Genomic DNA, 13,177 nt, shown 5'->3' with positions numbered 1-13,177 from the left:
AAATCTAGCTAAATTTTATGAGGACTTTCCATTCTATTAAGAAATTTAAGAGGGTTCTTATTATATTACTGACAGCAAGTATAATGAACATTGCATATTTATCCTTTCTTCCATTAGTAACTACTATATCATTAGTAAAGGATTCAATTCTCTCTCTCTCTCTCTCTCTCTCTCTCTCTCTCTCTCTCTCTCTCTCTCTCTCTAACTTGGGTAGTTTACAGTAGTTCCTAAATGTGGATGTTGGGCTAGTTCTGTCAAACTTCTATATGTTGTTCCAATTTTAGTATGTGTGCTGCTATGGTAAGCAGTGGGTAATAGGGCTTAGCCTAGATTTCATGGTCATCCTAAAGCAAGATGAAGGAAAGCAAAATCTAACTGTCCCAGTTACATACTCATGAAAGACCTGATTCAATTTTTCCAAGCAGCTGTCCTTCCTTTGTAGTGTTCTCATGGAATCCAGAATAAAATTCATGAACATCACAACAATAATAACAGTGTTACAGAATGAATCTTTCTGAAAAATTCTAAATGGTCTGCAGGGCTTATCCAGTTTCTACATTATATGTTGCTTCAAGGCAGGCAAGATCCAGGGTTATTAAATGAAGAACTGAAAAAAGGAAACAGCTTGTGACTCATGAAGGTCACTAGATGAATCACTTGTGGAGCCATAAAAAAGAGTCAAGGTTTTACCTCAGAGTTTTGAACCTCATTTCTCATCCCTCCCACCTTCTGGGATCTAAGGTGTATTTTCTGCTGTGCTAAGAAAATAATGGTTTCATCAAACTTCTGTACCTCAGTTCTTTTTCTCTACTGTACTTCAAAATAAGCATAAAGGCATTCTACCTATACACACAACGCCTCACTTTCTTGTCTGTTTCAGGGTATAGAGACCTGAATAGCTATCCTCTTCCTATTTACTCAACTCTTCTTTCTGGTGACTAATAATTTTCTCTGCTTCATTTTTGGTCCTCCTCAAGATTAATCTTTGTGTTTTCTCTTCATAGTTCAGTATTTACATCCTCACTTTTATTCTCTGCCTCCCTCTTCCCCCCAAACTCAAATATATATTATAGAAGATTTATTTTATTTGTGTATATGTGAGAGCAGAGTGGTGTGGATTTGAGGGAAGCATTGATAGAGGCTAGAAAATGGTGGCAGATCTTCTGAAACTAAAGGCAGTTATAAGCTGGATATGGAACCCTAATCTTCTTCTGCAATAGCAGTAAGCACTCTTAACCACTTCTCAGATTCTCCTTTGCTATCTTAATCCATTCTCAATTCTACTGTTCTCATCTTCATTACTTCCTATCATTTTCTGTTCCTTTTAAATTATCTTACTGTTCATACTTTTAACAATGAGCATACCTAGTTTATTATTCTATTAGCTTCATTATGTCATCATGTCTTCTGCTTACATGTAATGTACTCCATCCTGTCTATAAGGGTGTTAAATACAATATACTACCAAAATCTTTTCTTTCATTTGCTTTAATATGAGTGCTTCCCATCTATTCCTATTCTGATGTCCTATTATATCCAAATTCTTCTTTTATATCATATGCATTCAAATGTCTGTCCTATTCTCTGTGGAGAGCTGCGGTGAGCAGTGATGGCGCTGGCATCCGATGCTCTTACAAGTTTATAGATTTACTGCCTTTGTGCAAGGGAAAATGCACGCCAAGTCACCGCCCATCCCGGGGCGTATATGTACTCCTGAGCAAGCAGCCAACCACAAATGTACATTCCGCTCCAGGGGGTATTTAAGCGGTGCCTTCTTGGGGCCTGGGGTCTTCCTCTACACATCGCAATAAAAGTTTTGCTGCAGAAGGACCCTGGTGTCTGCATGCATTCTTGCTGGCGAGATTATTGCGCGGGACAGTTGGCGCCGAAACCCGGGAACACTCACCATCACCAGCGCCGCCCGAGGAAGATCCCCTGTTCGCAGGGTGGGTTCAGAACTGCAGAAAGAAGGTAATCTCTGAGAGGCATGTTTAGCCTTGATTTATCTCATCTTACTCCCCAATTACAAGGTGCCGTGGAGGCTCTCATTCTGGTCATGCCAGCGTTCATTCTCTTCCTTTTGATTTTGTTCTGTTTCCACCGATTTTCTTGTTAAATTCCGCCGCCACCTGAGCCCACTTCAGGCCGGCGGTTTTGGCAGACAGGCGGAGGTTTGGCACTGCCCCCTCCCAGCCGCCGCTTCAGGCCGGCGGTTTTGACAGGCAGGCGGAGGTTTGGCACAGTTAGTCGGACATAGATAAGCTACAGTGCCCCTCCCCCGTGTGTCAGATTCTCTCGTAGATAAGAGAGCGACATGGGAGCCTCGCAGTCAGTGGTTACGGCACTGCAGACGCTTTTGCGACAGCATAAATTAAAAGTCTCTACAAAAACGTTAGAAGGGTTTGTAAAGGAGATAGATTGCATAGCGCCTTGGTATGTATGCTCGGGATCGCTGACGCTCGCCTCCTGGGACAAACTAGAGGGCGATCTAATTAGGGAACGACAGAATGGGAAGTTGAAGCCTGGGACGCGGCCATTGTGGAAACTGGTAAGATCGTGCTTACAGGATGAAAGGTGTAGCCAGGCTATCGTGGCAGGTCAGGGAGTACTGGATGAATTACAAGGCAACATGTCAGAAACAGAGCTGGATAAGCGCTTAGGAGCTCAGAAAAAAAAGGGAGCTCAGAAAGAAAAAGGAAAAATAGGCATGCCTAAGAACACAGACCCTCCCAAAGACGTTCAGTCCGCGGGAGTGAGAGGTAAGGGAACAGAAATTTCCCTGGGAGAGGGACGTAAAGACAAGGGAGGAGGAACTTCCCTGGGAGAGGAACGTACGAAGGAGAATAAGCCTCTATATCCAGTAAAGGATCTGGAGATTTTGAAATTAGATAGCTCTGAGTCAGAGGAGTTAAGTCCTTCCGAGGAACCGGATTTAGATGAAAAAGTAGTCCGCTATGAGGCGGAAGGATACCATCTGGATAGGCGGCTGCCACCGCCGAATTGAGAACAAAAGGAGGCAGGGATTAGAAACCGTGCGCGTGGCTCCCCCACCCGCGCTGATCTCCCGGCCAGCACTCCCCACTGCAGCTCCCAGCGCTCCTCCGCCCTACATGGATGGGTGCCATTCAGACTCCTTTCTTTCAAAAGAAGATAAAAGAAAAATGCTGAAAGCTTTTCCAGTGTTTGAAGCTGCAGAGGGAGGTCGCGTCCACGCACCGGTAGAATATACTTCTATTAAAGAACTTGCTGAATCAGTTCAGAAGTATGGGTTTGATGCCAATTTCACAATCATGCAGCTTGAGAGATTTGCCGCTATGGCAATGACTCCAAGTGATTGGCAGAATACAGTAAAAGCTGCGCTCCCTAACATGGGACAATATATGGAATGGAAGGCTTTGTGGCATGACACTTCTCAGACGCAGGCAAAAGCCAACGCTATCGGGGAAGGCAATCATTGACAATGGATGTTTGACTTGCTAACAGGGCAGGGACAGTTTGTTAATGATCAGACAGGCTACAATTGGGGAGCATACAGCCAGATCTCCGCTGCCGCTATTAAAGCATGGAAGGCCCTCTCAAAGAAAGGAGAGGTCGGAGGATACCTAACGAAAATATTACAAAACTCCCAGGAGCCATTCTCAGACTTTGTGGCTAGGATGACAGAAGCAGCAGGCAGGATTTTTGGAGACCCAGAGCGAGTCAAACCACTAATAGAACAGCTAGTATATGAAAATGCTTCACCAGAATGCAAGGCGGTAATTACCCCTAGAAGATGCAAAGGGTTAACAGATTGGATAAAGGTCTGCAGAGGACTTGGAGGCCCGCTGACTAATGCTGGCCTGGCAGCAGCTATCCTGCAGGGCCAGAGCCGCTCAAGTCCTGGCAGCCGTAAAGTATGCTATAACTGTGGCAAACCAGGTCATTTGAAATGAGAGTGCCATGCTGCCACGCAGAAAAGACCGGGACGTTGCAACAAATGCAGGAAAGGTTATCACTGGGCTAATGAGTGTTGCTCAGTCAGAGATATGCAAGGAAAGCTTATACAACATGATCCCCCACCATCGGGAAGAGAGGAATGTACTCCAAATAACAGATTTTCGGGCCTCAGATCCTAGGGCCCCAAGAAATATGGGATACAAGCATGCAGCCGGGGGACACCTTTAGCTGCAGAACTACAGGAAGTTCCGCAGGATTGGACCTCCGTTCCACCTCCCAATTTCTATTAACACCACATGAGGGCGCACAGCTTGTCTCAGTTGATTTTAAAGGTCCCCTGCCTGAGGGAAGTGTCGGCATTATTCTAGGCCACTCCTTCCTAACTTTGAAAGGGCTTGTGGTTCACCCTGGAGTGATAGACCAAGATTATACAGGGGAACTTCAAGTTCTCTGCTCTTGTCCCCAAGGCATATTTTCTATTTCCCCTGGGGATAAGATTGCTCAATTGGTTATTCTCCCAAGCTTGCATGATTGTTTCCCATCTACTGGGGTGCCTAGAGGCACCAATGGGCTTGGTTCTTCAGGAACTGACTTTGCTCATTTGGTAGTGGATCTTAAAACTAGACCCACTTTACAATTAATGATAGAGGGGAAGAATTTTGTAGGAATTTTAGACACAGGAGCTGATAAAAGTATTATTTCCTCCAACTGGTGGCCTAAGGCGTGGCCTGTTACACAATCATCCCACTCCTTACAAGGGTTGGGATATGAGGCCAGCCCTGCAGTCAGTTCATGCTCCTTGACTTGGCAGACACCAGAGGGTCAGACAGGAAGCTTTATACCTTATGTACTTCCTCTCCCTGTTAACCTCTGGGGAAGAGACATTTTGCAAGACTTGGGACTGACATTGACTAATGAGTATTCACAACAAGCCATAGAAATTATGAAAAGGATGGGATATAAGGAAGGAAAAGGCCTTGGCAGGAAAGAACAAAGAAGATTAAACCCAATCTTGCAAGAAAGTAATACAGGAAGACAAGGTCTGGGTTTTCCCTAGTTGCCATTGAGGGCTCTATGCCCATACCCTGGCTTACGGAGGAGGCCATGTGGGTACCTCAGTGGCCTTTATCCTCTGAGAAATTGGAGGCCGCTACCAAATTAATTGAAGAGCAAGTTAAAAATGGCCATTTAGAACCTTCTACTTCCCCTTGGAATACGCCTATTTTTGTTATAAAAAAGAAATCAGGAAAATGGAGAATTCTCCATGATATAAGAGCCATTAATGCGCAGATGCGATTGTTTGGCTCAGTGCAAAGAGGTTTACCCTTGCTTTCTGCCTTACCCAGACAATGGAGGATAATAATTATAGATATTAAAGATTGCTTCTTCTCCATTCCCCTACACCCACAAGATAGACAAAGATTTGCATTCACCTTACCTGCTATTAATCACCTTGAACCTGATAAGAGATATCATTGGAAAGTTTTGCCTCAAGGCATGGCTAATAGTCCTACTATGTGTCAACTGTATGTACAAATGGCCCTTGAACCCGTTAAGAAACAATTTCCTTCCCTGCTTTTGATTCATTTTATGGATGATATTCTTATCTGCCATAAAGAGTGGACCATTTTGCAGAACTCATACCCTTTATTAATTGCTGCATTAAGACAGCGGGGTCTGCATATTGCCACAGAGAAGGTTCAAATTTCAGAAATTGGTTCCTTTTTGGGGACAGTTATTTACCCTGAGAAAATAGTTCCTCAAAAATTAGAAATTCGCAGAGATCATTTACATACCTTAAATGATTTTCAAAAATTATTAGGTGATATAAATTGGTTAAGACCATTTTTGAAAATTCCCTCTGCTGAATTGAAACCTTTGTTTGACATTTTGGAAGGAGATTCTCACATTTCCTCACCAAGAGCACTAACACCAGCCGCAAGCCGTGCCCTGCGAATGGTAGAGGATCCCTTACAGGAATCCCAGCTAAAACGCATTGATGAGACTAAAACTTTTAATTTGTGTGTCTTTAAAACCAGACATTTACCAACTGCTGTGTTATGGCAGGATGGGCCCTTATTATGAATCCATCCCAATGCATCCCCTGCAAAAATTATTGAATGGTATCCAGATGCAATTGCTCAGCTTACCCTTCAAGGATTAAAAGCAGCTGTTACTCATTTTGGGAGGGAGCCTAAAGTTCTGGTAGTACCTTATACAGCACATCAGGTTCAAATATTAACTGCTACCTCCGATGTTTGGGCGGTGTTAGTCACTTCCTTTAATGGCCAAATAGATAATCATTATCCTAAACATCCTATTTTACAATTTGCCTTGAGTCAGGCTGTTGTTTTCCCACGTATTTTATCTCAAGAACCACTCCCAGATGGGGTAGTGGTATATATGGATGGGTCAAAAACAGGAGTAGGCGCTTATGTGGTTGATGATAGAGTTACATCTAAACAATATAATGAAACTTCACCTCAAATTGTGGAATGCTTAGTGGTACTGGAAGTCTTAGAAACCTTTCCAGGCCCCTTAAATATTGTATCTGATTCCCTTTATGTGGTAAATGCAGTTAAAGTCTTGGAAGTTGCTGGATTAATTAGGCCCTCTAGCAGGCTTGCAAAAGTTTTTCAAAAGATTCAATCTACCTTGGTTAATAGGAGATATCCTGTTTTTATTACACATATTAGGGCTCACTCAGGTCTACCTGGTCCAATGTATCATGGAAATGACCTGGCGGATCGAGCCACAAAGTTGGTTGCTATCGCCCTATCCTCAAAATTGGATTTGGCCAAGGATTTTCATAAAAAATTTCATGTGACAGCAGAGACATTACGTCGTTGGTTTGATATAACTAGAAAAGAAGCTAGAGATATAGTTACTCAATGTCAGAATTGCTGTCAATTTTTACCCGTGCCTCATGTGGGAATTAATCCACGAGGAATTCGACCATTACAGATTTGGCAAATGGATGTTACTCACATCCCATCCTTTGACAAATTGCAATATTTACATGTTTCCATTGATACTTGTTCCGGAATTATATTTGCTTCTCCATTGGCCAGAGAAAAGGCGGCCCATGTTATCCAACATTGCCTTGAGGCCTGGAGTGCCTGGGGAAAGCCTAAAATTCTCAAAACTGATAATGCACCAGCTTATACTTCTCAAAAGTTTGGACAATTTTGTCGCCAAATGGAGGTGACCCACCTGACGGGCCTTCCATACAATCCTCAAGGACAAGGCATCATAGAACGGGCTCATCGCACTCTAAAATCTTACCTAATAAAACAAAAAGGGGGAGTCGAGGAGGCTCTACCCTCAGTGCCACGAGTAACCATTTCTATAGCACTCTTTACTCTTAATTTTTTAAATTTGGACACTCAGGTCCATTCGGCTGCTGACCATCATTGCTTAGAGCCTGATAGGCCAAAGGAGATGGTCAAGTGGAAGGATGTCTTGACCGGACAATGGAAAGGCCCGGATCCTATTTTAATAAGATCCAGGGGAGCTGTTTGTGTTTTTCCACAGGAAGAAGACAATCCATTTTGGCTACCAGAGCGACTGACGTGAAGGCTCGTGGCAACTGAAGATGACCCCCCGAAGGATTCGTCTGCAGATGTTTCCAGTCCTAATTTGGATCCTCCAGATTTGGGTTCCTAGTATATGGGGGAACAACGATGGGCTATATTATCTGCTTTTCCTAAACCCATACCTGTTAGACATGATGCCGTGGTGTTTCCAAGATTTCTTACAACTAATAAAACCATAGGGCTGCCTTATCTTCCCTATGATAAAACCCACGCCCCCCTGGGGGAAAATCGCTCCTTGCCTGAATGGGGCTCTCTCTGCTTTCAGATTACTGAGACAGGAAACTGTATAACTCTCTTGAAAAGAGCCTTGGGGTGGTTTTATGACAAGAGAAGCTGGGTTAAATTAACAACTAAAAAGAATAATAATGAAAAGGATAATAGTTATGGCAATGAGTTCTCACAGTCCTTTTTGCAACCGGCCATTTGGATAAATGGAACATTTTTATCACCCAACCTTACTGATGGGAAGCATCCCCGTCAACCTAAGGTCTCCCCCTTTTGTAGTCAAGAAGATGAGGGAGTTGTTCTGCCCTGGTCTGATTGTCAATCCAGAGTAACACGATGGGCAGATACCAATGAAACCTTTTCCTTTTCACCCAATATGTTGGTGGATCCTGGAGCTGACGCGGTGATGAGAGAGGGCCCTTTTCTACAGGGCATTAGTATGAATCCCTTCCACAAATGGCTACTTTGTGGGATTAATGGCAGTTGTACCGACCTCAACTCCCTAGCCTTTCTCCAGAGCGGAGCGGAAGGAAGGGCATCCTTTACGGGAGTTATTAATGGAACTATGGTGAAGCAGAGTTCAGATCAGGCCCCTCAGTTGACAAATGCTACTCAGTTAATTACTGGAGTTAGCAAGATTATTGTAAATCAAACGGTATTTTCACCTACCCCAGTGTGTGTCTTTCCCCCATTCCTGTTTATTCTTTCAAATTCCTCATTTGAAAACTGCACTAATGATTCATGCATGATGTCTCAGTGTTGGGCTGTTGGACAAGCTAAGCGTGCCATGGTTGCCAGGGTGCCACGATGGGTCCCTGTTCCTGTTGAAACCCCCTCTACTCTATCATTATTCAGACAAAAAAGAGACTTTGGTATAACTGCAGCCATAGTGACGGGGATATCAGTTAGTGCCATTGCAGCTACAGCTGCTGGGATTGCTATGGCAACCAAAGTCCAAACAGATGCAGCTTTAAATCAGCTATCCACTACAGTGGCAGAGGCGGTCAACATCCATACTTCTACTAGTGCTGAATTGAAAGGCGGATTGATGATTGTTAATCAGCTCCTAGACTTGGTAGAAGAAAGGTTAGATATTCTCTGTCAACTGGCACAATTGGGATGTGAAAGAAATCTGGGAGCCCTCTGTATTACTAGTGTTCAATATGAAAACTTTACTCGAGCAGCTAATTTGTCCAGACAATTGTCTCGTTACCTAGCAGGAGAATGGTCAGAAGGATTTGATGAACTTCTCGAGAAGTTGCGAGCAGCAGTGGCGGCCATCAACTCAATGCGTGTGAACCTTTCACTGACTGAAGGACTCTCCTCCTGGATCTCTTCGGCCTTCTCTTTCTTTAAAGAGTGGGTGGGAGTAGGCCTGTTTGGTACAGCCCTGTGTTGTGGATTAGTGTTCATGCTTTGGTTGGTTTGCAAGCTCAGAGCTCAACAGAAACGTGACAAGGTCGTTATTGCCCAAGCACTTGCAGCCCTAGAACAAGGTTCATCTCCCGAAATCTGGTAGCCTATGTTAAGGAAATAGCCAGCAAACAGATCCCTCAACCGTTGCACCCCAAGGGTTCAGCCCATTGCACTGGGTCGGTGAGGAGTCTTGGCCTGGCTGGCCCTTGTCTGTGTAGCTCTGGTACCTGAATATTGAGGCAAACAGCCCTTGCACCCCTGGGAAATGGCTCCATTGCACAGGGACGGGTGTTTGCATCTCTTTCTGTCTCCCTTAGCCCTTGCACCCAGAGGACTTGTTTCCATTGCACCTGGTAGGGTAGGGGAGACTGTATTTAACTATCAGTCCTTGATCGCTTATTCCCCCAAGATGGAATTTGCTTGATCGGGCTTGAGTTTGAGTCATGATTGGTACCGCACCAGACAGGCCAAGGGCAGCTCCATCTTAATAAAACAAAAGACACATCTCCCCAGGTTTAGATGAACCTGTTGCTGAAGGAATAGCAGCCTCGAACTTCAGTTCTTGCACCTCTTGGGGCTCAGTCCCATTGCACAAGAGAGAATGAGTCGAGCTGCCATAATTTTTCTCAGGCCAGCTGCCATTGGTCCCAATGACGGGAATAGGTTGACGCCATAAGCCAGAAGCACACCACTAGCTGTGAGTCCACCCCATAACGGGCCTTGCGAGTGGCCACAACCTGGGGCGCACATTCAGAGAATGCCAGGTGTGGGTGCGCAACCCTCGCTGCCTAAGACAGGGAACTCACCTTTCATTGGTGCTGGTTATGGATTCACGTCAGCTAGCCTAAGACACGGGGCATTGGCCAGTGCCTGTGATTCTTATTAAAACAAAAAGGGGGAGATGTGGAGAGCTGCGGTGAGCAGTGATGGCGCTGGCATCCGATGCTCTCACAAGTTTATAGATTTTCTGCCTTTGTGCAAGGGAAAATGCACGCCAAGTCACGGCCCATCCTGGGGCGTATATGCGCTCCTGAGCAAGCAGCCAACCAGAAATGTACATGCCGCTCCAGGGGGTATTTAAGAGGCACCTTCTCGGGGCCCGGGGTCTTCCTCTACACATCACAATAAAAGTTTTGCTGCAGAAGGACCCTGGTGTCTGCGTGCATTCTTGCTGGCGAGATTATTGCGCGGGACAATTCTCTCTGCCTCCTTTCAAGCATACATATTTTTACATATGGTGAAAAAAAGACTCTAACTGTAGTTTTGATGCCAACCCTTATGCTTTTCTCTGTCATAAAAATGTTATTTCTGTACTGTCTTCAGAGTTTATCTTTCTATGTACTCTTTTTTTTGCTATCTGACAAATATGTGCTAGACTCTCCAGTTACACCAAATAGAATCTGACCTTTTACTACTGTACAGACATTATATACCCCCTGTTTTCTTTCCACCATTTTTCTCAGTTTCTTCATCTCTAAGTTGGAAATAATTGTCCCTTGGCCTTAAGGTAGTTATGAAGATTATGAAACTTCAAGAACTGCATTCCTGTGATATAGATGCTGGTGATTATAAAGAGCCCTTGCTACTGCAGTGTTCTACTGTTAATTGTTGTCTTTTTAAAACTATCAAATCTTTTACATATCTATCAATATATACAGAGTCTATAAAAATTCCATCCCCATTTTATGGATTGTTGCTGCCAATATTTGGCTTATTTCATTTTTTGAAAAATACTTGGCCCACACAGATAGCAATCAAGATTATTCAACACAAATACATGCTTATTAACTTTGATCCTCAAACATATTTCCTCAAGCGATATGTAACTTCTGAATAAAGTTATGGCAAGATCGTATATAATTCCATCTAACACTATACATTTCTATTTCATCAAAACTACATTAATATTTCCCTTAAGTTTGAACACTGAGGAAAAGACAAAACTCTTTACTGATACTTGAGACAAACTCTTATCTCTGACCCCCTTTAAGATAAAAAAATTTCCAATGTAAAATGACACATATTAAACATCCTTATTTTAAAACAGGAGGAATAGAAACATGGACAGGAGGGATTTGGCAAATGAAAAGACCAAAATACAGTAGGGAATGCATTAAATTCTATATCTCTGTGTTTAGAATTCCAAGACCAGAAAGGACTTAGGCAGCTGTGAATCTTATGAGCTCTCCAGTTACAGCCTATATGGTTATTTTGGTCTGGATCTAGTCATTTCCAGCAATTTTCCTTGGCAGACATTGCATTTCTTGGCATGTCTAAATTTCTGCATTTTCAGTTTCACTCTCACAGATACACATAACTCCCTCTCAGGGTTGCTCCCAGGGAATTTATCTTGCTATTTGTATCCTGGCTTCCTTGTCTTTCCTTTGAAATCTTAGGTGAAGCCTGCATGATCCCATGACTTTTATGTTCTTCATGCCTATAAAGTAGCATCAAATATAAACTATAAAGGTCTGTTGCCAGCTTATATGGTAAAAGGATCCACTTGGACTACTGTAATAGCAGTTTATAATTCTGGATGAACCTATAATCGAAGGTTTACATTTACCTGTTAGATACAGGCTATCTCAATAACTCAAAAGTTATAATAACAATATTGGCACAAGGTTCAGGAAGTATAAACTCATAACAGTAAAGCTATCAAAAAATATAAAAAGTAAGAACAAGAACCAAGAAAGTTTCTTTGTTAGAGCAAAGAATATTATATTACAAATGCTTCCAAAATTAGTCTTTTTGACGTCAAAATGCCATGACATTTTTTCTTAGTCAATGTTCTATTGCTGCAAAGAGACACTGACTGTTATGAAAGAAAGTATTTAATTGTGATAAACCAAAGGAATTTTCAGTGTATAATCTAAAACCCGCAACTTCCAATTTAAGTCCTAGCTCCACTATATTCTGCATGAGGGTTATCACTCTCTTACCTCATTGTATAGAGGAGGGTCCCATTGTCTACCAGTCTGAGAAGTTTGTTGGGTGTGGTCATATTGTGAGCCACTGATTTTTTACCATTGTGGAAGAAGGTATCAGGAGTCCATATCTTACTAGCCAGAAGATTATTCAGTGGAAGGATCTTCATTGGTCCATCAAATTTCAGTCTTTCATCATGCCATGTTTGTCTAAAAAATACATCAATAGTATACTCCTAGAACAGAGAGAGCAAGCAAGAAAGAACAAAACAATGTTTTCATACGATTCTGATGAGAATAAACAATGCCCTTAGCAAATCTTAACTGAAATCTTTCCTGTGGTAGAGAAGAGGAATCTATTAGAAGTACTTACTGGTGAGTATAACAAATTATAATGACTGAAAACTATTGCCATATTAACGAATTACAGATGAAACATATATCTAACCATATGTCTAACACATATTTTATTTAAAAAGTAAGCCCCTACCTATGTATAATACAAGCTGAGCAAAAGACTTTTCTTCTCTGTGCTATGACATCTCTAGTGTTAAAAAAAATCCTCTTTGTCTTTATTTATGATGATTTCATATGAACATTAGAGGTCATTACAACTGTCACCATGAAAGCAAAACATATACTTTAATACAGATTTCTTCTGAATTTGAGCTCCAGATTTTTATTTGTGTTCAGGAGATCCAAATACTTCCTCGTGCATATAAAGTGATCTATTTACCCAGGAAGCCATTTCTTTCTCTTTTTTTTTCTATTTTTTTTTTAAATTTCTTTCCTGAACATGACCTTCAAATCGGTAATTCTCCTAGCATATGCAACATTATTGGTCAAGATGGCAGAAAAATCTAGAATACTGGCTGTTATACTCCTGGAAGCAATAGTGCCATAGAAGGGATGGGCCCCCAAATATGAGTGTTCATCTACTTCAAATCCTAGAAGAAAGTTGAACTATCCCAAAATATGTGTTTCTGTTAAAAAAGGGTGGTGGGAGTTAAAAAATAGGGCAGTCCTCTACTAACTCAAACAAATATGCTGGGTGATGTTTGTGAGTTTGCTGCTGTT

At 42.4% G+C, this 13,177-nt stretch overlaps 1 protein-coding gene across 1 annotated transcript in view; it reads right to left on the bottom strand.

Moving 5' to 3' along the window:
- The window catches only part of Gabra3 (gamma-aminobutyric acid type A receptor alpha3 subunit), a 158,665-nt gene that overhangs the window by 76,934 nt on the left and 68,554 nt on the right, over positions 1–13,177 (bottom strand). The window contains exon 4 of the mRNA XM_028787990.1: positions 12,116–12,336. Within this exon, the coding sequence (XP_028643823.1) occupies positions 12,116–12,336 (221 nt within the window). The remainder of the gene's footprint in view (positions 1–12,115; positions 12,337–13,177) is intronic.

The sequence above is a fragment of the Grammomys surdaster genome, unplaced genomic scaffold (assembly GCF_004785775.1).
Source record: "Grammomys surdaster isolate TR1022 unplaced genomic scaffold, NIH_TR_1.0 125690, whole genome shotgun sequence".
In the NCBI taxonomy this organism is placed as follows: Eukaryota; Metazoa; Chordata; class Mammalia; order Rodentia; family Muridae; genus Grammomys; species Grammomys surdaster.
This window is presented reverse-complemented; position numbering and strand designations above follow the sequence as displayed.